Raw genomic sequence first — 23,236 nt, forward strand, 5'->3', positions numbered from 1 at the left:
TAGTTTTTTAAATTTGATTAAATAAAGACGAAATTTGTACTATTTTGAATAGAGTTATGTAAAATGTATTTTGCAAAAATCATTAAATATTAGCCATTACCTAAATTATGAACAGTTATTGGATTTTAAATAAGTGCAAAATACCATGACACAGGTAGAGATTATATTAATATTAAAATGTAATAATTGATCAAAATTTGCATGTAATAATTTTTATTACCATTAACAAAATAATGTTATCTTATAATTTAAATTTTTTTTTTTTTGTAGAACATATATTATATCTATTCATTTTTAATCATACAAAATAATAAGCTTTCAAATTTCTAGTTTATAAATATTTCTTGTTTAATTGTATAATTATATACATGTGTAATTTTAATTAAACATTGTTTTATTTTAATTCAAACAACCAAACCAAATTAATTTTAGTAATATTACCTATGTTTTGTTTTGAAATTTATATACGTACTTATAATTATATGTTTTATTTATCTATTAAAGTATTTTATTAATAATTTTTTTTTGGAAAGGGTAATTATTTGTCAAATTAATGAGTGTTAGCAATCTCTTGTTATGTTAAATATATGTGATTTTACAGATAACTATTATTACCAATTAAAATTAAAGTTTTCAAAATATAAATTTAATTGCCCACTAATGAAGTCGCAGCATCATAACACCAAGCATTCCATATATTTGATATCGTTTTTCAGGACATGCTCAATAAATTATCATAAAAACTGTAATCAAAAATGTATTAAATCATAATTCTACTAAAACATGACCATTTATATAATTGGCAGTGTATCATATAAAAATAAAACCAATCGATCATTGATTATTAGAACAGCCTATTTTTTGTGCATCACTCTTTGGACCATTTGCACATCCTTTTCCACAACAACCATTGACTGGTCGATAATTTGGTGTCCAAGCACCTAAACTATTATTACTGTAATAATCCATTGGATAACTTTCTTTAGAATTGAATTCAATTTGATTCATAACTACAGCACCCTCATAAGGCGACAAAAATGGTTTTTCGAATGCAGTACCCCAATCGATAGACAACCGCGGACATGCAATTTGTATCCAAGCGTCAACTGTGTCTCCAAATAAAGATAATTTTTGTGGAAATATTTCTGATAAGAGAATAGTCACAGAATTTTTCAAATTTGTTCTCATTTGTTCCTAGAAATGACACAGTATAATACAAACTGAGTATTGTTACACACAATAACAAACAAGCACATTTAAGTATTAAACATACATGAAAATAATCCAAAACTTTGGTACTTCCTTGTCTGCCCAGAGTGCCTAAAATCAAACCAAATGTTTTTGCATCTTTAGCTCGTTCAATTGATTTCAGCCTCGTATCTTTCATGACATCATGATCATAGTATTCTCTGGTTAATTTTCTTTCATAAGGGTCATACCTAAAATAAATGCATGTCATCAGTACTATTATATTGAATAAAATAAGTCTTATTAATTAATTGTATAATAGAAAAATATGAAATGTACAATTTAAATCGTTAATATTTATTTATATATTTTTTTTTTAATTAATCTTTATTTTGGTTTCACTGCTTGATTGTTAGTGTTGCATGATTTATATTTGTTACCATTTAAATATTAGTCTTATAGTATTTAATAAAATAGGTAAATATTTAAAATATTCATTTAAAATGATAATAATCATTTATCAGATACTAAAATTTATATCTTATTTCAAAAATAATTTACGCAGCATTGCATTGCAGCTAAACTAAATAATACAAATGTGTTATATTAATTGCTGATTACCACTTAAGCCATTAACTACTTATTATTTATTTTAATTTATTAAAAATTATATTATTTATTTAAATTAATAATAATTGGTGGACCATAAATTGTATTAACAAGTATAATTTGGAAACTATAATATCCTAACAAATAATTGTTGATTGAATGTATGTTAAATACATGTCATTATGAAAGAAAATTAAACAAATTCATCCGTACTTGTTTACCTGTATGCTGCAAGTTCAGGATTAGCTATCATTATGGATTCTAAATGGAAACGACCATCACCTAGATAAATCAAACAATCAGCATCTGAAACCTTTGGCGAGGTACATCCCAAAATTTCTCCCGGTGACAGTGGCTTTTCTTGAGGAACTTTTACAGAATAACTAAAAAGAAAAATTGTGAAAATAGAAAAATCTTCAATCAAGAAGTCATTTAGAACAACAATCATAATGTTCAGTAACTAACCCGTCTGTTTTCAATTTATTTATCAACCCTTGCAAAGTGGTGACAAACTGAACCGTGCTCACAAACAATAGTCTCTGTTGTTTAGTGAAGTTCAATTTCACAGTTTCGATTAGGTGGATAGCGTCAATCTTGATGTCGACGAAAACATATAACACTTTAACCCCTTCAGTTTGATCAACGGGAACGAGACAACTATGGCCATAATGCACCAACAAGTCGACACCAAGCGCTTTGGCCGTGAAATCGTCAACACAACATGCACCGTAGGTGACATCACCCATAATTACTGTGTCTGCACAGGTGAATCTTTCGATAATGTCACACAACTGTACAGCAAACATGGTCAGGCCTTCCGGCATTTGCAACGCAACGCGTTTGGCTTGCATTTGACGCAGTCGCCATATGGTCTTCGGCAATTCAAAGTTGTAGTTGGGCGGTAACGATTGTATAGCGGCGATTAGCTCTGGGTCGTTGGTAATCTCATCAGGTATTTTGTTCAGCACTTTGGCCGACGGTCTGAACACCTTCCGCTCGGTTTTAGCCTTTACGACTACGGCATCAGACATGATCAATGTTTCAATTAATGTCAATACGTCATAAAAGTAAACCAACTATATTATTCATATTCATTCGATTATTTGCAAATGTCTAATAATAATAACCAATCGCTTCAAATCTTCACCATAAAATATGATTGAATAAATAAATTCTTCGAAAAATTGAAATTTTGAATAATACACTTAAGTACTCAACCTACAAGATAATAAATATATTATTATCATAATAATATAATCAGTAATATTAAGATTTTCGAATTGTTCATATCTTATCAAACATCACAGAATAACAACCATAGATCCATAGACCTTATACTAATAGACGGTACATGGTAGTAGTTCCGGCGTCCACACGCGAAGGCGCTTATCAAGGTAGTACATGTACACTGCACATGCGTACAAGAACCATGGGATTGTACAAACCAGTGCGTCTTATCAATTCTCATACCGCGTACTATCACAGTTAGGAAAGACCGCACCACCCACCCGCATTCACACAGGATGACCCGTATATCGGTATAAGGTCTATGGAAATAACTCTCATAAGGACATAAGGTCAAATTTCATTTATTTTGTGGTAAGACCATGACAAACTAAATTGGGTACTTTTGCGGAGTCTGTTAACTCAAATACTGCGTTACTGCTGTTCATAGATAAATAGACAATATAGATGGATTGCGCATTTAGTCCTTATCGTGTCAGCAATAATAAACTTATGTAGAAGGTAATTAATCGTGGTATAATGTTCTCTCATCTCTACATCTTTCTTCCGTGATACGGATAGTTACTACGAGTAGCCGCGTTTTTTGCTTACATTTTAGATTTTGAACGAAGTGATAAATGTATTGATTTTACAATGATGTGTGTATTTTTTTTTTTGGTCTGTCATCACGTTTTGGAGTTGTAATAATGCTTCGATTTTTGACTTAAGCCCCTCTTTGAATAGGAAAATTCATCTAGTTGGTACATTGGGGGAGGGGGGTCAAAAGTAAAAAATTTCCAATAGTTTTCAAAAGCGCCGGGAAAAACCCTGAAAAAATAACGGAAAAACGGGAATTTTTACGCATAACCACTTTTCGACAAAATCGATTTTTTGATTTTGCTGTAACTCAAAAACGATCATTGTAAATACTTGAAATTTTCACCAAATGTTTATATTAGCATTATCTATTAACGATTAAATTTTCAAAATATTTTGACCTTTTTTAAGCTACTTATAGACAATTGAAATTTTCGACTTTTCTAAGTTTTTTTTCTTAAAATGCCAATAAAAAAAATTTGGCTATTCAAAAAATCTTCAAAAATTTAATATAAGGTTTATTATAAGTTGTACTTATCGTAGTGAAAAAAATCAAAAATCGTTACTCACAATTTTTGTTTATAAGCATTTAAAGTTCAAATGTTTACGAAATATATCAAAATCACGAAAATTCGCAAATAATTTTGAAATTGAAAATTCATAAAATTTTTGTGATTTATACTTAAGGTTCAAAAATCCAATACTAGGTTATCCATAAGTTTTCCTTCAAGTAACTGTAAATAAAAATTCCATTGTCAATATAGAAAACATTTTATGAGCGTATAAAATTTAATTTTTTACGAAATCGCGTAAAATAACGATATATTACAATTTAAATATAGGTTATAACATAATATATCCAACTAATTATCATTAACTGACAAACCATTTCCGTTCAGAATCGTTTTTCGTATACAATGATACCCCTCATAGCATTCAAATTTAACACATCCATTATAGTGACCAGTGACCTACTATACAGCAGAGTAAAGTAGGTAGTATAAGTATTTTAAGTTTAATTGCGCAGAGTGGAGTGGTATGGTGTTATCCCGCAAAATGTTTGTCTACTACTCCGCTTGTCAAAACTTTAAATACGTATAACTCATAGACTACTCGCCCTAAATTCAATTAGTGGTAGTGAATTAACGGAAAAGGTCCTCAATTTTTATGTATCAAAATACTCAAAAAATTATTCTGCTTTGGAATATGAAATTAAAATTCTATGTTGTCATTCAAAAAAGTAAAAACTTAAAAAAATATTCAAAAATATCATTTTTAATAAAACGTTGATTTTTCAACAATTTGAAAGTATGTAAAAAAATATTTTCAAAAACATGAATACTTTTTGAAATAATGAGTGGTTCATGATAAAATAATCACCCCGTATTACAGCACAGAATAAATAAAACATACTACATTATATACTAATTCAAATTAATATTATTAAATTAATTATATTAAGTTTATTAGTTTTGGTTGTTGATATTTTGTATAACAGAGGTACCTATAAATGTAAAATGGTGAATATATGTTCTGTAAAAAGCTGTAGAAACATTGGCAAAGATGGTATTCATATGCATAAGTAAATTAAAAAATGATTAAATTTTAAAATTTTTATTAATTTTAACTATTTGAAATGTTTTTAAGTTTTCCGAGTAATGAACAAAGGGCCATGATATGGACTAACATAATTAAAATAATAAAACCATCGTGCAGGCCTTTAATATTACCAATGATTTGTAGTGCTCATTTTAAAACTTCTGATTACAACTTGAACTGTAAAATAATAAAATTAAATGATAATGCTGTGCCAAGTATTTTTTTAACAAGTAATATTAAATAATGCCTAATTAGCTACCTATTAATTAAGTACTGCTTTCTTACTTTTAATATTATAATTTAAAACTATTATTTGTTACTTAGCTAGTAGAATATCATTGATGAAAATATTTGAAGATTTACCCAAAGAATATTAATATTTCTAAATATTTACAAAATGATGGACGTAAAATCATTGGTTTGTTTACCTACCTAAATTTAAAAAATGTAAAAAAATATCAATATTAAAAATGTACATTTAAATTAATTTTCAGCCACTCAAAAGTGAAAGACGGTATTTCAAATACATCTGAATATTCTGAAGCAAGTACTAGTTTACAATATAATCTGTCAACCAGCGGTAAGTAGTTTATTAAGAAATATTGTATAAAATTAGACTATAAAATATAAATATTTTTATTTGTATCTAGACACTTCTTTAGTATTGGGAGTGGCAGATAATATGTTTACAAGTTCATTAGTTACCAGGATGTAATACTTTTAAAAATATTAATAGGTTTATTTTAATAAAAAACATTTTATATTTAAGACATTTTTTTCTAAAAAAAGAAAACTTTTGTTTGAGACTTTTATGAAAATGATTTAGATAGTCCTAGAAAAAGAAAAAAATATTGAAATATCTCACAGAAAACATTTAATAAGTACAAGCATAGAATAAAGAGATTAGAAAATCAAAAATATTGAGCAGTTAATTTAACATTGACAGAAAACTAACAACATTTCTGATGAATGTAACTCAATGTTAAAGGTATTATTTCCTAAACACGATTATTAATATTCTGTTCTGTGGTAATTTAGTTGTATATGTATTTTTTAATGTAATGTATTGTGTTGTTCTATGTTTAGTGTTTACTGAGTTAATATTGATAGTTAAATAAATTTTATTTTAACCAACATTTTTGAATTTGCACTTAGTATGTGCTTTAAATGTAAATGTGATTTAACTTCTAAAAATATTTGTTTATATATAAATTGTAATATTAATAATTTTTTGTATTTATTTTTGCATGTACCTTATGTTCTTAATTTTTATATACTATGTTGTACATAAATTATATTTATGTTCATAACTATGATATGTTAGTGTTTTGTATGTGTTTATTTTATTTACTTTGGGACAAATGTCATATTTTTAGTTAGTAATAACTATAGTTTAAAAATTAATTTATAATTTATAAGAACTTTTTGGGGCAAACTGAATACAAAAAAACAATTAAATTAGACAAAGAGACCTTTGTGGATGAGTTTATCAGTATGGCAATTGAATATTTAAAATCTTTACAAACTAAAGTATGAAATCAAATAAAAAATAAATTTAATCACAGTCCTGTAATTGAATCAAAAAGTAAAACAGGATTTTTAGGATTGATAATTTGTTTAACTAGTGTGAGCAATCTATATTATGTCTATGCTGCTGATATACCTACTGATTTTATCATACCTGTTAGTTCTACGACAATGATCTTCTACTTATTCTATGATTAGTCTTTTTCTTTATACAAATAATATGGTTTTATTTTTAAATGGTAAGAATTACGAATGCGTGATATGAGCACTATAAAATATACACCAGACTCATTGGAGCAGAAAAAAGTAGGACTTCAATCTTTGATATTAACGCAGACAAAATAGAATACATGGCAGTTAATAGTGAAGCCAAAGATTAAAGATAAAACTTATTAAAATATAGTTGTAGTGTGTGTATTCACTGGATGCATTTAATATTTTAAATTTCCAGAAGATCCATATTTTAGCAGGTACAATCTAGAAACCAAAAACTATATTTTAATCTAAAGTCATATAATTGATATATTTAGTAGGTACTATCGATTAGAAATATTAACAATAGTTACTATAATCATAACAAATGATAATTTATCATGATTCATAAAATGTACCCATATAAATTAAGAATAAAATATCTGTGAGCTGTGTAGTGACAAAAGGTTATTCTGGAGACAATTACACTTTATGTATTGTAGCTACAATTATGGGAATTGTAAATAAATTCACTCTAATATTAAATTATAAACATATATATTTTAAATTTACAGATACAAATTATTTTTTAAATAATTATCATAATCTTTTAATTGAGAAAGAAAACCAGCATTAGGATTAATAGTTAATCTAGTTTCTTTAACAAGTTTAAAAGCATGTTCAAAATCAACTTTTAAATATTTCATGACATATGCTATAACAATGGTTGGTGAACGAGATATGCCAGCATTACAATGAATAAATATTCGACGACTCTGTAAACGAATGTTTTCAATGTATAAAAAACATTCATCAAAAATACTATTCATATTAAATGATGGTAAATCATAGGCTTCAATAAATTTGTACATAAAGTTATTGTATTTGGGTACTGTAACACCAATACTCAATATATCAGTAATTTGTAATGTATTTAAAATATTTGGGTCACAAGCAATATCTTGTGAGCCAAAATATAGAAATTCAAATACATGACCAGCATTAAGATCTGGATTTGAATCAACAATAAAACCATAAGTTTGTTCATTCAACAAGCATTGTTTTTTAAAACCATCTGCTAATTTTATTTCTTTAAAAATAAGACCACTTTCTGTAATTACTTTTGTTTCAACACTTTTTAAACTATTTTTTTTACTTTTTAATTGATCTAAGAAACTCATGATTTTTAATCTTTTCAACTGACTTAGCAGTACGAGCTTCAAGAGCAATTCTTCGATTTTCTATTCGTTGTTTCACTATTTCTTTTTTTAAATCTAAAGACATTTCCTCAGGACTTTCATTTTGAACTGGTTCTTCCAATTTATTGTGTTCTATTGGTAAAATTAAGTCTTTTTCATCATATCCAATGTCGTATAAATATAAGCCATGGCTTGGTGCTGTTGATACTTTTGTATTCCAACTATTAATTGATGGATTATCAAACATGTATTTAACATCATCGTATGTAATTAATTTTTGTGCAACTTTAATAAGCACACCAACAGTACGTCTAATCTAAAAAACAAAAACAACAGTTTAGTTGAGATATCATGATAACATGTCTAATCACTCTAATCACATAATTTGTACAATAATTTTTGAATAATCAAGGTATGTAAACCTTCATAACTATAAAATCAGAGGCTTGGCAAATCGTTTGTATGTACAAGTGTATTAATGATCAATAGTTATATTTTAATATTATGAGAAAAATTAAATATGATGCAGCTACAGGCAGCAAGTCTCAGAACTTAGTCAGAAATCATAATTTAGTTGTAGATAAATGAAAAAAATAAATGGTACATAAACTTTTTTTAAAAATTTTCTAAGAACATAACGTCTTTAATTTAAGATTATAAGAGATATCAGGAAAAATAACTATATTTTATATTAAGACTTCAAGTAAATGAAAAAAGTAGAACTTTTGAATATTCAGTACTTAAATAATAAATATAATTATTAATTATAAATTTATTCAATACTACGACCATTAAATTAGTTAAAAAATTACTAATAAAAATAACAGTTAAAAATAATAATTAAATGCATGTTAGTCATAAACTCTTACTTGTTTGTAAAGAAATGATTTTGCATCAACATGAATATCCCAATAATTATAGTATTTGTCTATATCTGTCGGGTAAAATGAACGGCCTGGAACTATTTCAATGTTGTTCCAAGTGCGTATTGTACTTATACTAGAAAAAAAAAATTTTAATACTAAAGGTGTAATGGTTGTAATGTATAACATGCATAAAATATATTTGTTACATTGCTCAAGATTTAAAATCTTAATTATTAAGTTAATAAATAATAATGCATATAATATTATATGAGTTTATTCATTATTGTACAATTTAAACGTTATTTTTCTAACATTGAATAAATAATGGCAAATCAAATCATAGATGTGTTAAAACTATCGAAAAGAGTGGTAAAATACAAAATATTAATATTAATGAGCTACAAACTTATATCACTAAATATCTTAATCTTTGATACACTTAAAACTTAAATAATTATAAATATTAATAGTCAACTCAGTCAAATTTTTCAAATAGAAGTGTACTTTAGACCCATGCCTATGGTTTAATTTTAATCACCTTTGATTACATTTAATTCAAATCATAAATATTTAATATTCTATCTTTATTTATGTTAAAAAGGAACTTTGGTAGCAACTATTTTTTTTTGAGTGGCAGTCAAACACTTGTTAATTGCTTAACCAAATAGATCATCTGTACGTCTGTCGTGTAGTAATTCCGTGCCCATGCGTACAAGTTGATTACAGAAGATCTTTCTTTCTTTTTTAACGAGAATAGAGTATGTAATTTATAAGGTGTTTTAAAAAATTACTCAGTATTTAATCCAGATTTTCCCATAAATGTTTTGAAATCTCTTGTTCCAATAAATAGTGGTAGTACATTCTTCACTAGTTCTACATCAAAATCAGTACTTGTACTGAAATCAGTGAAAAAAAATATGATTAAACTTGAAATATTAATTTCAAATAAAAAGGAATTATTTAAAGAAGAAAGAATAACTCACTGAATAAAATAACAACGTTTCACTTCTGTAATTGGAATTGGAAACACAAATCTTTCAGTATATAGATCTTTAAATTCTGGTTTGATCACTGCTAATCGATACAAATATTTTCTCCATTTTGCACAAGCTCTTGCGTTGAAATCACTGGAAACTATTTGAGCACTAATTAGCCTATAAATTATAAAACATAATACTTTTTTTATATTATTTTTACACTGAATCAATACAATCATTTCAATAAATATTGTTATAATTTTTTTTAATATTAAATGCATAGAAATAAAAACTAACCAATATTATATTATATACAAATACATAAAATAATTTTTAAAGTACCTACTACAATGGATAGTAAAATGTAGTATGTTCAACCATTAATAGTTGAATCAAATTTATTAAAAATCTATTTAATTATCTTAGGTAGGTATTTATTATTAAAAAGTTAATATTTTAAATAAATTATAAGTTAAATAATCAAAATTTAATGATTTAAAATGAAAAATAATTAATTTATAACCGTAAATTGTAACATACTTAATAGGAACTTCACAGGAGCTTAAGAAGTTATTCACCTGGAATACAAGTTTATTGGGATGACAAGTATATGGTAGTTCTAAATCTAAATGAGCAGATGACTTAAACGAATGAACTCCTTGATCTGTCCTATAAGTAAAATAAAAAACAATTTATTAATATGAATATAAAAAAAAAAAAATTTCAAAAATCTTGGAGCTAAATATAATATTAAAATAATATTTATGGTAGAACATAAAATAAACAAAATATTTTGTTTGGTTTTTGGAAGCCAATAAAATATGATACGCACATGGAATTGCCCTCCCCCCTCCACCGTTAATATATTCTGGATCTGCGTCTGAAGCTATGATGATACCATTGATCAAATCTTTGCACGACTTATAATTATATTAATTTTTTTATAATATACAATGTCACTATAATAATATTTAAGTACAATATATTATTTATATTCTTATCAGAATAAGATACCTGGGCGGCCGATTACTGTACATGGGTAACATTCTGTGCACTGTCCCTACAAACCATTTCAAATGAGAATTTGCACCATTTGAAATTGACCTGAATATCACCAATGAAAACTGGTTACCATCTGGCTACTTTCTTATTCTGAATAGATTGTAGTATACAATATATAACATATTATAATTTTGCTCACAAAATAAAAAAATGTACTCTGTAGTATTATCAATACATCTCTGAAGGAACCTTAATGTTTACAAATTTTACTAATTGATTAATTTATTTTTAAATGTTTACTAACCGGCTTGATAAATGTAATTTTGGAATATTTAGAGGTTGTAATTGCTTTAAAGCATATTCTAATAATCCTTGTACTGAAGATGGATCATCATTATGTAGCATATCATAAGTCAATTGTCGTTGTACTCCACTAAAAATTTAAACACAATTTAATATATTTTGTACATAAATGTTTAAGACTCCAATTAGTATTATACAACCTACATACTTAAAAGTAAACAAATAATAACAATGAAGTTGTTTGCCATTGATGTGCATTGTCCTAAAATTATTAGCAAGATGAAATAAAAATGGTAACATAAATGAAGACATTCTACAGTAATCATATTTTATAAATGAGATTTCAGTATCACATTGATACACTAAATTAGTTACATTTTTATTTATTTCAAATATAATATTAACTTTCTCTTAAGAAATAAAAATAATATAATTGTTAATGTATACAAATAAATTTAAAAAAATAGATTATTAATTTCATAAATTGTGTAAATAAAATTTATTCTCACTGAATAACAAAATATCATCAGCACAAAACCTAACAAAACTTTAATAACTGGTTGTATAAAAAAATATTTAAGATATCAATAGTGAGTTAATGTAGTTCCTTAACATAATTTAGTAACTCATGGTTGATACATTACTTTTTTGTAAACCATTAAATAATTGTATTTTTTTATGCAACTTGGAATTGCATTTTTAATACTTAAATATTTTAGTTAACAGAAAGTAAGTACCTTTAAATTTCTTAATTTCTTACCGAAATCTAGTCCCAATATATGAAAAATATAATAAATATCGGTTTATAGTCATATTTTTTATATGTCAACAATGAATTGAAAGAAAATTACAAACGTCCGCGTCAACACGTGAAGCGAATAAGCAATGTGCTTAAAATGTTGAATGCTCTAATGGTTGTGATTTGTGAACATTTTATCTTCTACCGAGTACCGACTATGATATGGATACGCAATTGATAATATTATCACACAATAATGAAATAATAATAATATTCTGTGATATTATTGCTATTAACTACTGATAAAAATATAAGAACGAGAAGTTCCATTTCCTTTACTACAATACTGTAAATTGTAATGCAATCATTTGCTTAGAAAAATCTTATATCATATTATCGTAATATTTGTAATATTATACAAACAATGAATTACCTAATGGAATAACCGAATAACTGCAATGAGCTGTCTATACAAAAGGTGTGGTCGGTGGGGGCATCTGAAAATATAGAAATTTAATTATTAAATAGTAATGTTAGAAAAAAATTAATTAATTTCTACATAAATATAATTATTAAAGTATGTTCAATGTAAATGTAGGTAATAAGTATACTGTATAGTAATAAGTCATAATATTATATTTTGTTTTAATAAATTCTGATATTTTATTAACAAGTTTATCAGTTAAGTTAATCTTTATAAATTATAACAATATTAATATAAACTAATATATAATGTGTAATTAAAGCACTAAACTTATTTTTGTAATTAGTATTTGAAAAAAATAACATCTTTTTATTGTATGATGTTATAAAATTTGAATAAGTAGGTACTTATGTATAATTTTACAAAATCAAATAACTTTACCACCTGATACTATATATAGATGTATATAAGTACATACAACAACTAAGCTTAAAGTTCGTTGTAAATTAAAATATTTTTATTTCCCGTGTATTTTTGAGCAAATTGGATTCCTTGACATCCGTCTAAACAAAAAGCCAAGTCTTTCGTTTGAAGATTTTTTTTTTTACAAAATGTTTCCAACAAAGTAATATCGATGTTTTTATGTCTGTATTTAATAAAAGTCCATATCTTTGATACACCATACTTCACGGATACTATCGTATTTTCTGAATATTGTTCGTCATTGTTAAGTTTATAAGCTTTTTGTATGGGCTCCACTTCTAAGTATCCTATCACCTTAAAGCTAGGTAATACCGCTAAATATGTAGAATATTTATATGATTGAATAATTGTATTTGAAATGCCATATTCTAAGCACACAAAATCATCCACATCTTTGATTGATTTTTTTATGTTTTCGTTATTATAATGGTTTTCACATAACATTAAAATCCTAAAGAATAAATCATTTTGTTTAATGTTAACAGTGTCATCGTCTGATATATTACCATTAAAACGTAATTTATAAATATTTTGATGCAAAATATCGTGAAAAGATTCGCTCCAATAAAGAGGAATATCAGATATAGTAATTCCGCAAGCGCAAAGTTTTTTTACATTTTTAGGTTTTAATGTTGATAAAAATACTGGAACTAAAGCTCCATTCGGTAACTCTACCATATAGTTATCTTTACCTGTATCATATTCTAGACCAATATCTTCAACAGTCTCATTTGTTTTCGCACTGTTCTTTTTTTTTTTTTATCAGATTTTTTAATTCGCAAAATATCTGATGTACTTCCTAATGTTTTTTCATGTGAACGTTTTGATTTACTTCGTTTTGTATTTCTTATTTTAGTATCACTGGTGTTTTTAGTTTTTAATTTACTAGAACGATTACAGTGGTTGCAAACTGGTTCAGACATAACACTTTCTTCAATTGAGAATTGAGAATTTGATCTTTGTTTAGAAAATGATTTTGTTTCATTACTATTGGAATTCTCGTTGTTTAATTTAAGTTCTGGTTTAAAAATTTCAATTTCATCAACAGTTTTAGTTTGTTCAACTACTGTAGCCTCGTTTTCGATTAAATCTGGTACATTTATAATATCGTTTGATGATTGCTGCGTTAGCTCATTACTAATGTCTAAACTTATGTTTAATGGCGTTTTGATTTGTATAATTGAATTATCTGTACCTGGTATGGGATCAAATAGGCTTTTTAAATCACTATTATCTTCTCTAACCAATAATACATCAGATAGACTACAATCTGATAATAGTTGATCCAAGTTTAATTCATTATTAGTATAAATATCTTTCTGTTGAAAGTTAACAGAATCAGTTTTTATTTGAGTAAAATCAAAATCAGTTATATCTGATGACATCGATGATTCTAAATCATTACTAATATTTTCGGCAATTTTAGTGATATTAATCGATGTTGGTCGTTTCTTACTTGTTAAACTTGAATAAATATCATTTTGTTTCGACTCCTTACTGACAGATGAAGTATTAACCTCTTTATTTTTTGATATAGTTCTTAAATATTTAATATCAGGAAAATCAGAATCAGAAGAAGATTCAAAGGCGTTTGTAAATTCTTTATTTAAATCAATTGAATTACGGTATGCGATATTTTTATTCTTAAAACCATCATGTTTTTTTTTCTTGTAATTTGGCACGTTTTTTAAATTAGATAAATTATATTTATCCTCCAATGGGTTTAATGTATATGAAAGAGAGCTAGAATCAGATTCGTATATTGGTTTTTTTCTTTTAAGTTTTTTAAAATATCGTAATGAGTTGTTTATAGTTTGGCGTGATAAGCTTGATGCAAGTTCTGTATTAAAGGTTTTTTTAAAATCTATTTTAGCAAAATCAAGTTTTATATTACTTCTAATTTCATTTTCTGAATCTGAATTAGTAGATAAATTATAGGAAGTAGATGATTTTGAAACAAAAGTCATTTTGGTTCTTTATACGTTTAAGTTTCTAAATTTTTGAGTTTTGGTTGATACTATAGCCACTATGTATGTGTTATTTTGAAAATTTGATTGTTATTGTATTTTTATAAATTTCTGAAACAAAATAAACTAAAATAATTAAATATGCATTTTTGGAAATATACATTTATAGTTGGTTAGTAGGTAGGTATGTAGTTTAATTAAATGTAAAACTTGAAAACTTAATAAATATCGATAAAAAAATTATTTGTCGGGTAAAAATCAATTTCGTTGAAAATTGTTGTATAAAAATTCCGGCTTTTTCTTAATTTTTTTTTTTGTTTTTCCCAATTATAAAAAAGTACTGGGAATTTTTAAACTATATCTAATTTGCTATCTTTAACTACCTTCAATATTAAAAATTGAAGTATTTAATCGACTACCTATTTATCATCTATACAGTATGAATAAAAAAAAACACATATCGACATATTATTGTATCAATACATTCGTCACTCTGTTCAAAATTTAAAAATAACGATTTTAGTTATTTGATTGTAATCTAGATAAAATTGATTTTGAATAATTTAAAAATTTTATTTTTTTGAAATGATTAAAATTTTATAATAGTAATTATTTAAAATGAACCACCAGTACCGGACATTCGGACACAAGAAATAGATTAACTTATGGGAAGTTAGAAATTAAAGTGATTTATACTAATTACCTATTTGTAATACGTTATGAGTTTATGACTAATAATAATAAATGATTAGCCATTTATAATAATATTAATATAGTATAAGTATTTTATTAAATATATTTTTCGAGGTATTCAGGTATTTATGTATTATAACTTAAACGATAGTACAGGTACGTACTTATTGATTAATTATTCATGTTATTTGTAGATGGCTCAAGGTTTAAACTAGACCCTATTTGTTTTGATTAAATTTATAATACTCATGAAATTCATGAATTTGTATTTAAACTATAAAAACTATTCATTCAGTTTATACACACATTAGAATAAGTATTAAATCATTAGATTTTGTATAACATAAATACAATATTATATTAAATAAGTAATGTACCTACCAAGACATCTAGTGAATATGTGTACTCCATATCTTCAGCCTTTGTCTTTTTTGAAAATAAATACAAATGTGTTCATCAATAAATTGTTATGTATTATTTTGAATCAATGTATTAAAACTCTATAGCTGAGATCAATAAACTAAATGTACTCAAATAACATTGTGACTATTTTTTTTTATAATGAATAAAACAAACAAATTAATTGAATAAACACGGCACATAAGAAAAATAAATCAGATTCTTATGATATCTGTGAAAAGTACAACGTTTTTGAGACTTTCATTTCACAAAGAAAATATAAATAAATAGTTGATTACCTACTGATTTGGCAGGTATTCAGTATAACGTTTTATGTTAAACAATATATTATATATAGCTTAAAAAGCCATAGAAATGATTTTTAATTAATGGAGATTGCGATGAAACGTAATAATATTATGATAGTTTATTGAATTGTTTGGACGAAGAAAGAAAAAAAAAACCACGATTTTGGGACATAAAATTTAGCTTAAACGTTGATCGATATTGTTCTGTAAATTACATAAATATAAAAATTAAATCATAATTACTTATTATTACGGTATTACGATAAACATTCAAACAGTAAACCACTAGGCCGCAGTTACTGTATGAGTATGACACAATTAGGTACGTGATATAAATAGGCATTTGTTATTTATATTTATATAATATAATATAATACAATATATATTAAGATATAGCCAATATAGGTAGGTACTATTAATTTATTATACTTTATTTTTCATATTAATAGTTTCTTATAATAACGTCAAAAGAATATAAAAATAATTTACACCAATAATATTTATTATTTATTAATTAATTGTTTTTTTATTTACAATACTATTTTAGTATTTTACAGTTTAAATGTTTAAAATAATATTGTATATTATGGTAGGTAGGTAAACCTGAAATGTGAAAGTAGGTATTATCATAGAGACACAGAACAATATTATTATTTTGGTATTATCAAAAAGAGTTACTAAAATACCAAATTTTATAAAACTCGCTAAAAAAACCACTGTGTTAACACAAATACATTATACAAACGTAGAAGGTAGAAATTACCAAATAACTGTTTACCTTTGGAGTCATGACGACGAATTATTCTCTAAAATAATATATTTTACAGATTACAGAATCACGATTAATGTAAGTAATCTCTTTTCAACGCCTTAATTGCTGGAGCATCTTCAGCCGGCGTGATTAGGCAGTTTTTTTTGTTATCACCCCACACTTCCACAATTTTGCTGCCCAAAACGGCCAAAACCCATCAAGACGTACCACAGGGGACAGGGCACATTCTACAGTTGGCAGACAGAGCTTACGAATTGTATGATGCTCACTAAGAAGACGATCAATGCTGTAAATATTGTAAGTTTATTACCATTTTTAAATTATTTAAATAGTAAAATAGAATATAGTTGGATGGTGTTTTTGGTCAAATAGTTGTTATAATATTGTTTGTGGATAAGATGTAGGTATATATATATATATTATTTGAATGTACATCTATCATAACTATAGCAACACATAAAGTGCTTAATTCTATTGATTTCTTTTGTTATATACTACATGACATAACATCTTTATTTTTATATATAAAATATTCACTTATATACAGTGGAAATTGGTTTTAACGATTTCCAAAGGCCAGTGAATTTATCTCGTAACCGGTCAATACGAATATTAATACTGTATCCTTAATATATATATTTAATTTAAAAAGAAAAATCTTATTCATATACATTCCATTTGTAATACATTTAATTTTATTTTGTTATACATACCTACCTAATAATATTATCATTGATTATAAATATAGTGTATACTATTTCTTTTCTTCTGATTTTATACAAATTTAATTTCAGAAATTAACCTTAGTACATTTTGTATCGACCGTACAAAAGCAGTTTCTTCCAGATCCTTGTGCTGTGCAGTGCATTCTATTCTATAGCCGATATCTTATAATCATACTAGTAAAATATGAATCGTGTCCCCATTAACTAATAATAATTTGTAATGTGTTAATGTGTTAATAATTTTTAAAAAGAAATATTTAATGATCTTGCACAACCTATCAAATATCTCTATACACGCCTATGTCAGTGATATTCGTTCTACTGATTTCTACTGTATATTGTTTCATAAGTGTAAACTATACATTTTTCACACTACTTACACCAATAATTTATTAATATTTTTTGAATATAAGCTTCAAACTAATTAAATAATTTTTTTCTAGGGCCTTTTACTAATCACTATTTTTGTTTGGTCATATGTTGTTGCTGCTGCTCGGATGATTCATGAACAAACATCATCTTGTAATTAACAAATTATCACATATAAAATAGGTATATTTATTTATCTTAAAGAGTCCTTTTACTAATTGTTTTGGTTGTGTGAACTAAACATGAAACCAGCTGTTGCAGAAGAACCAATTAATCAAAAGTCATCATTTGATTTCACGTTTAAAACAAAATCAAATGAAATTAATGACATGTTAATCAGTATTGAAAACAACAAAACTGATAATTTTCATAATATTTTACAAAAAATTAATGAACTTCAAGAGTTTTTAAATGATTCCAAAACATTTCTACCAGCTTATAATATGAAAAAGTGTTCAGATGAAATCAAACACATTACTAAGCGTTATGAACTATTGCATGAAAAATTACAGCCTAAGAAGAAATTTGCTTTTGGTAAACAACCAGCTACATCAGCAGTAGCTAAAGCAAAAACTAAAGCTGAAGACAAATTTGAACAAGTAAATCAATTAAAAGTTTATAAAGAAGACTGTGGATTTAAAAATCGTTCTGATGTAAATAATTTAGTACTCACGGAACATGAATGCCATATGAAAGATGTAGCTTTAGATACATTGATTAATTGCACTGTTCTCATGTGTGGAACACCTAGTACTGTGCGTGCAACATCATTGACAAAGTGTAAGGTATATGTATGCGCACAAACGTCAATTTTTATTGAGAACTGTAAGGATTCAATATTTATATGTGCATCTCAGCAGTTGCGTATTCATGATACTTTTGATACTAGTTTTTATATTTACGTTACTAGTAGCGCTATAATAGAAAACTCTAAACAGTTACGATTTGCTCCTCTTTCATTTAACTCTGCAATACTTAAAAAAGCATTTAGAAAGGCAAATTTTGATGAATTTAAAAATAATTGGAAAATTGTAAATGATTTTGATTGGTTGTCATCTTATGAACCATCACCAAATTGGTGTGAAATACCAGAAGAAGAACGCCAACAACCTAGTGAAGAAACTGATAACTTTATAACAGATCAATAGTTGACACGTTTGATTTAACATTTTAATAGTTATATTTTTTACTCTATTTAACTTTATTTAATATACAGATTATTTATTTTAAGTTTTAATAATTATTTTTACTTTAAAAAAAAAAAAAACTAACAGATAGAAAATTCACTGCATTGTAATATTAAGTCGTAAGATATTTATAAATAAAAATTTCCAATATATTTTGGTTGAATTCATAATAACATTGTATTCATTTATAATTTAGTTTAACTAATTACACAAAACTACTAAATTTTATTTTTAAATTTATGGATTATTGTAAAAAGTCTAATAACCTGTAAAATAATAATATGTAAACAACATAATCGAATCACAATTATATCAGATACCAAAGAATTAAATAATGATATGCTGGTAAGACCTATTCTGTGTATTGAATAAGTATATATTTGGAATATGGCATATCTGTTAGAAAATATGAAAAACATATTTATGTACAAAAAATAGCTAAAAGGACATTGCAAAACTTAAGAGATAATAAGAGATAATATTACCATTTACTTATGAACAGTGGCAGATCTAGGATTTTTCTTTTTTTTTTGGGGGGGGAAGGATTATTTTTTACATTTTTACATATTTTTATTAAAACATTTATATTAGTATAAATGTATTATATAAGTGCACACACAAAAAAAAAAGTATTAAAATTAAAAATATAGTTTTATTTCACAGTTATATTTTCATATATCTTATGGGCCATGGGGAGGTGCCAGGGCTCTCTGGTCCTTTCCTTAAATCCGCTACTGAATATGAAACACTCATTACTGACATATTACAATGAAGAAAATCGATGAGAAGCATTCACAACTTGATGAAATAGTGCTAAAAATAAATTTTTGAACTTTTCCTAATACGGTAATTTTAAAGAAAAACAGGTTGAACTTTTTATTCATAAATAAAAATATATATTAATTTCAAAAGACTTATTTTAAATTAATATAAAATATATGGGTAGATTTGTTGTTAAGTAAAAATATATATTATGATTTATAAAAATAAATAAATAACAGTTGAGTATAATAGATGTTTTTTTTTTTACACCAAAGTAATAAGTTAAAAAAAAAATATTTTGATTAAACCTTATGTTGTTATAAAATAAATAAAATACATTTCAAACATAAATTAATTGTACAGTGAAATTAATAATTAATTGGTTATAATACCAAAGTGCAATGTTTATTAAAATGTCTATTTAGTTCATGATTTTTATCAATGATTAATAAGTTTAATTGTAACAATTTTATCAATTCTTAGCATTAAAAAGTAATTTAATATATGAATTACTTCCTAGTTTTAAAGTTCCAATAATAAATATGTTAAAAGAGTGACTCAGTTACCTGATTTCATGGACAAGATGACTAGTAATTCTGGTTCCTGATGCTGCCAATGGATGCCCAATTGCAATAGCACCACCATTAACATTAAGTTTTTCAATGTCAAGTTTTAATTCTTTTTGGCAAGCAAGAGTTTGAGCTCCAAATGCTTCATTAATCTTAAAAATACAATATTCAATTTTAAATTTGCAGGAAACTTTTTGAAATAATTTAAGTTACCTCAACTAAATCAATATCATTAAGGGTTTTTCCAGTGATGCTCAATAATTTTGAAATTGACGGAGCTGGACCAATACCCATTATGCTTGGATCAACACCTACGACTGAGTAACCAACTAATCTTGCCAGTAGAGTCAGAGAATATTTTTTCAATGCTTCTTCACTAGCTAATATGACAGCTCCTGCACCATCACATATACCTTATTTATTAAAAAAATTATGTAGAGTATTGGTCATTATAGAATAATAATTAGTTAATTTATTAAGTTTTAATGTTTACGAAATAAGTCAAAATCGTGAAAATTTGCAAGTAATCTTGGTCGAAAATTTATACAATTTTTGTGATTTAAATCTAAAGTTAAGAAACCCAATTTAAGGTTCTCTATATCTTTTTCTTCAAATTACTGTAAAAAAAACTCCAGTGTCAATATAAAATAAATTTGATGAGCATATGAAATTTAATTTTTTACGAAATCACGGAAAATAATGATATGATTTAAAACGATTTAATATATTTATTGTTATTAAAAAAATATGTTGTAGAAACTTGATACTTTCATCAGTAGTTGAGAAAAATAAGTTACAATTTAAATATAGATAATAATATCTATTAATATAATACAAATATAATATAATATAATATGTATGATATATCCTAGTTCTTAGACAGACAAATCATCTCCATTCCGAATCGTTTTTCGTACATAATAATACTTGTCATTGCATTCAAATGTAACACATCCATTATAGTGACCTACTCTTCAACCTTCACCACTACTGGCTCTACTATACAGTATGCAGCAGACCCACTTGTCCACCCTTTTTAATTTCTTTATTACCTTATATTTCAATTTTTAGTTTCAATTAAATTTGAAGTAAAAAAATACTAAAAATATCTAATTTGTTATTTTTAATTCATATTAGAATATTGAGTTTAATTAATATTAAGATTTTAAGTTTATTTAAATCCCCTCCCATTGTTTTAAAACAATTTAATTTAATTCAGACGAAAATAATTTTCATTTTGCCGACTGAAAATCAAACATTGTGGTCTGAGTGAGGGATGACCCCCATGACTCCCACGTTGGGTCGTTCACGAATACTCATTATCTCAAAAAGTACCTATTCACTTTTTTCCAATTTTTTTTTTTCAAAATTTCAAATCTATACTGTTTTAGAATTATCTAATTATTTAATATTTTCACCCTTATATTTATTAGATAAACCACCATTAACTTTTAATTTTCAAATAGCAACCCATACTAAAAATGTCATAATTTAATAAAGCATTTTTACTTATGAATTATCATGTTCAAATTTTCATTTTTCATTAATTCGTTGACGTGATAGAGCTCCTTAAAGTTGGGTGGTTTTTTTTGTGTAAATATGTTATACCTTGTGAGTACCACAGACCGTAGCAATTGGGATTTTTGTGCTCCAGCGTAAAAGATAATAAGTATATAGATAATAGATAGCGATAGACTAATATATTTCATACGCTCTTAAAATCTTTTCTAAATTGACGCTGGAGATTTATTTTGCAGTTATTCGAAGAAAAAATTATGCAGAACCTCGTGTTGGGTTTTTTAACCTTAGATATATATATTACAAAACAGTTATACATTTTCAACTTTAAAATTCCTTGCAAATTTTCGCGATTTTGGCATATTTTATAAACATTTGAAATTGTAGTGCTTGTAAACAAAAATTGTGACCAACGATTTTTGATTTTTATTTACTATAATAAGAACAATTTATAATAAACCTTGTATTAAATTTTAAAGATTTTTGGAAAGGCAATTTTTTTTTATCGTCATTTCAAGAAAAATAATTTAGAAAAATCAAAAATTTCAATGGTCATTAATTATATATAAAATTAGTTTAAAAAAATTCTAAATATTTTGAAAATTTAATGGTAAATAGATATAACGCTAATATCAACATTTGGTAAAAATTACAAGTATTTACAATAATTTGTTTTTGGGTTACAGCAAAATTAAAAATTGATTTTGTCGGAAAGTGGTTATGCGTAAAAATTCCCGTTTTTCCATTACTTTTTCAGGGTTTTAATTATTGCTTTTGAAAACTACTGAAAATTTTTTACTTTTGACCCCACCCTCTCCAAAGTACCAACTAGATTCAATTTCCTTTTCAAAGAGTAAAAACAAAACACATTATTGTAAAATCAATACATTCTTCACTCCGTTCAAAATTTAAAATAAAACTTTATACTTTACAGAAGTCATTTTGGTTCTTTCTACGTTAGAATTTCTAAATGTTTAAGTTTTGGTTAGTACTAGCTAGTCTAAGAGTTAAACCATTAGGTATGTGTTATTTCGAACA

The 23,236-nt window shown here is 25.6% G+C and overlaps 6 protein-coding genes across 8 annotated transcripts; 1 reads left to right on the forward strand and 5 right to left on the reverse strand.

The window, feature by feature from the left end:
- Positions 1–677: 677 nt before the first annotated feature.
- LOC113556639 (2-(3-amino-3-carboxypropyl)histidine synthase subunit 1) lies at positions 678–2,994 on the reverse strand. Its single transcript, XM_026961720.1, has 4 exons — positions 2,263–2,994; positions 2,019–2,180; positions 1,274–1,439; positions 678–1,194 (listed from the first exon to the last, which is right to left on the reverse strand). Exons 1-4 carry the CDS (start codon positions 2,826–2,828, stop codon positions 835–837), a joined length of 1,254 nt encoding a protein of 417 aa, XP_026817521.1. The 5' UTR covers positions 2,829–2,994; the 3' UTR covers positions 678–834.
- A 4,511-nt stretch (positions 2,995–7,505) lies between these two features.
- LOC113556695 (dual specificity protein phosphatase 19) lies at positions 7,506–8,134 on the reverse strand. Its single transcript, XM_026961794.1, has one exon. It carries the CDS (start codon positions 8,115–8,117, stop codon positions 7,506–7,508), a length of 612 nt encoding a protein of 203 aa, XP_026817595.1. The 5' UTR covers positions 8,118–8,134.
- LOC113556693 (tRNA pseudouridine synthase-like 1) lies at positions 8,060–12,207 on the reverse strand. 2 transcript variants are annotated; one of them, XM_026961791.1, is made up of 8 exons: positions 12,044–12,207; positions 11,285–11,413; positions 10,993–11,082; positions 10,519–10,647; positions 9,985–10,155; positions 9,793–9,897; positions 9,005–9,134; positions 8,060–8,451 (listed from the first exon to the last, which is right to left on the reverse strand). In XM_026961791.1, exons 1-8 carry the CDS (start codon positions 12,094–12,096, stop codon positions 8,089–8,091), a joined length of 1,170 nt encoding a protein of 389 aa, XP_026817592.1. In that variant the 5' UTR covers positions 12,097–12,207; the 3' UTR covers positions 8,060–8,088. The 2 variants fall into 2 exon arrangements, with proteins under 2 accessions (XP_026817592.1, XP_026817594.1); XM_026961793.1 differs by lacking the exon at positions 10,993–11,082.
- Positions 12,208–12,907: 700 nt separating this feature from the next.
- On the reverse strand, positions 12,908–16,110 carry LOC113558927. Its single transcript, XM_026964519.1, is given in 3 exon segments — positions 12,908–13,681; positions 13,684–15,007; positions 15,971–16,110. Coding segments are annotated over 2 exon segments (1,959 nt in total). The 5' UTR covers positions 14,897–15,007; positions 15,971–16,110; the 3' UTR covers positions 12,908–12,935.
- An 853-nt stretch (positions 16,111–16,963) lies between these two features.
- On the forward strand, positions 16,964–19,443 carry LOC113557066 (tubulin-specific chaperone C-like). Of its 2 annotated transcripts, XM_026962357.1 has the most exons (3): positions 16,964–17,048; positions 17,124–17,365; positions 18,237–19,443. In XM_026962357.1, the coding sequence occupies exon 3, from the start codon at positions 18,405–18,407 to the stop codon at positions 19,308–19,310; it is 906 nt and encodes a 301-aa protein (XP_026818158.1). In that variant the 5' UTR covers positions 16,964–17,048; positions 17,124–17,365; positions 18,237–18,404; the 3' UTR covers positions 19,311–19,443. The 2 variants fall into 2 exon arrangements, with proteins under 2 accessions (XP_026818158.1, XP_026818157.1); XM_026962356.1 differs by having other exon boundaries at positions 16,982–17,365.
- Positions 19,444–20,673: 1,230 nt separating this feature from the next.
- Positions 20,674–21,228, reverse strand: LOC113559016 (3-ketoacyl-CoA thiolase, mitochondrial-like). Its single transcript, XM_026964608.1, has 3 exons — positions 21,174–21,228; positions 20,894–21,093; positions 20,674–20,832 (listed from the first exon to the last, which is right to left on the reverse strand). Exons 2-3 carry the CDS (start codon positions 20,972–20,974, stop codon positions 20,674–20,676), a joined length of 240 nt encoding a protein of 79 aa, XP_026820409.1. The 5' UTR covers positions 20,975–21,093; positions 21,174–21,228.
- Positions 21,229–23,236: the final 2,008 nt, after the last annotated feature.

This window comes from Rhopalosiphum maidis, chromosome 4 (assembly GCF_003676215.2).
Source record: "Rhopalosiphum maidis isolate BTI-1 chromosome 4, ASM367621v3, whole genome shotgun sequence".
NCBI lineage: Eukaryota > Metazoa > Arthropoda > Insecta > Hemiptera > Aphididae > Rhopalosiphum > Rhopalosiphum maidis.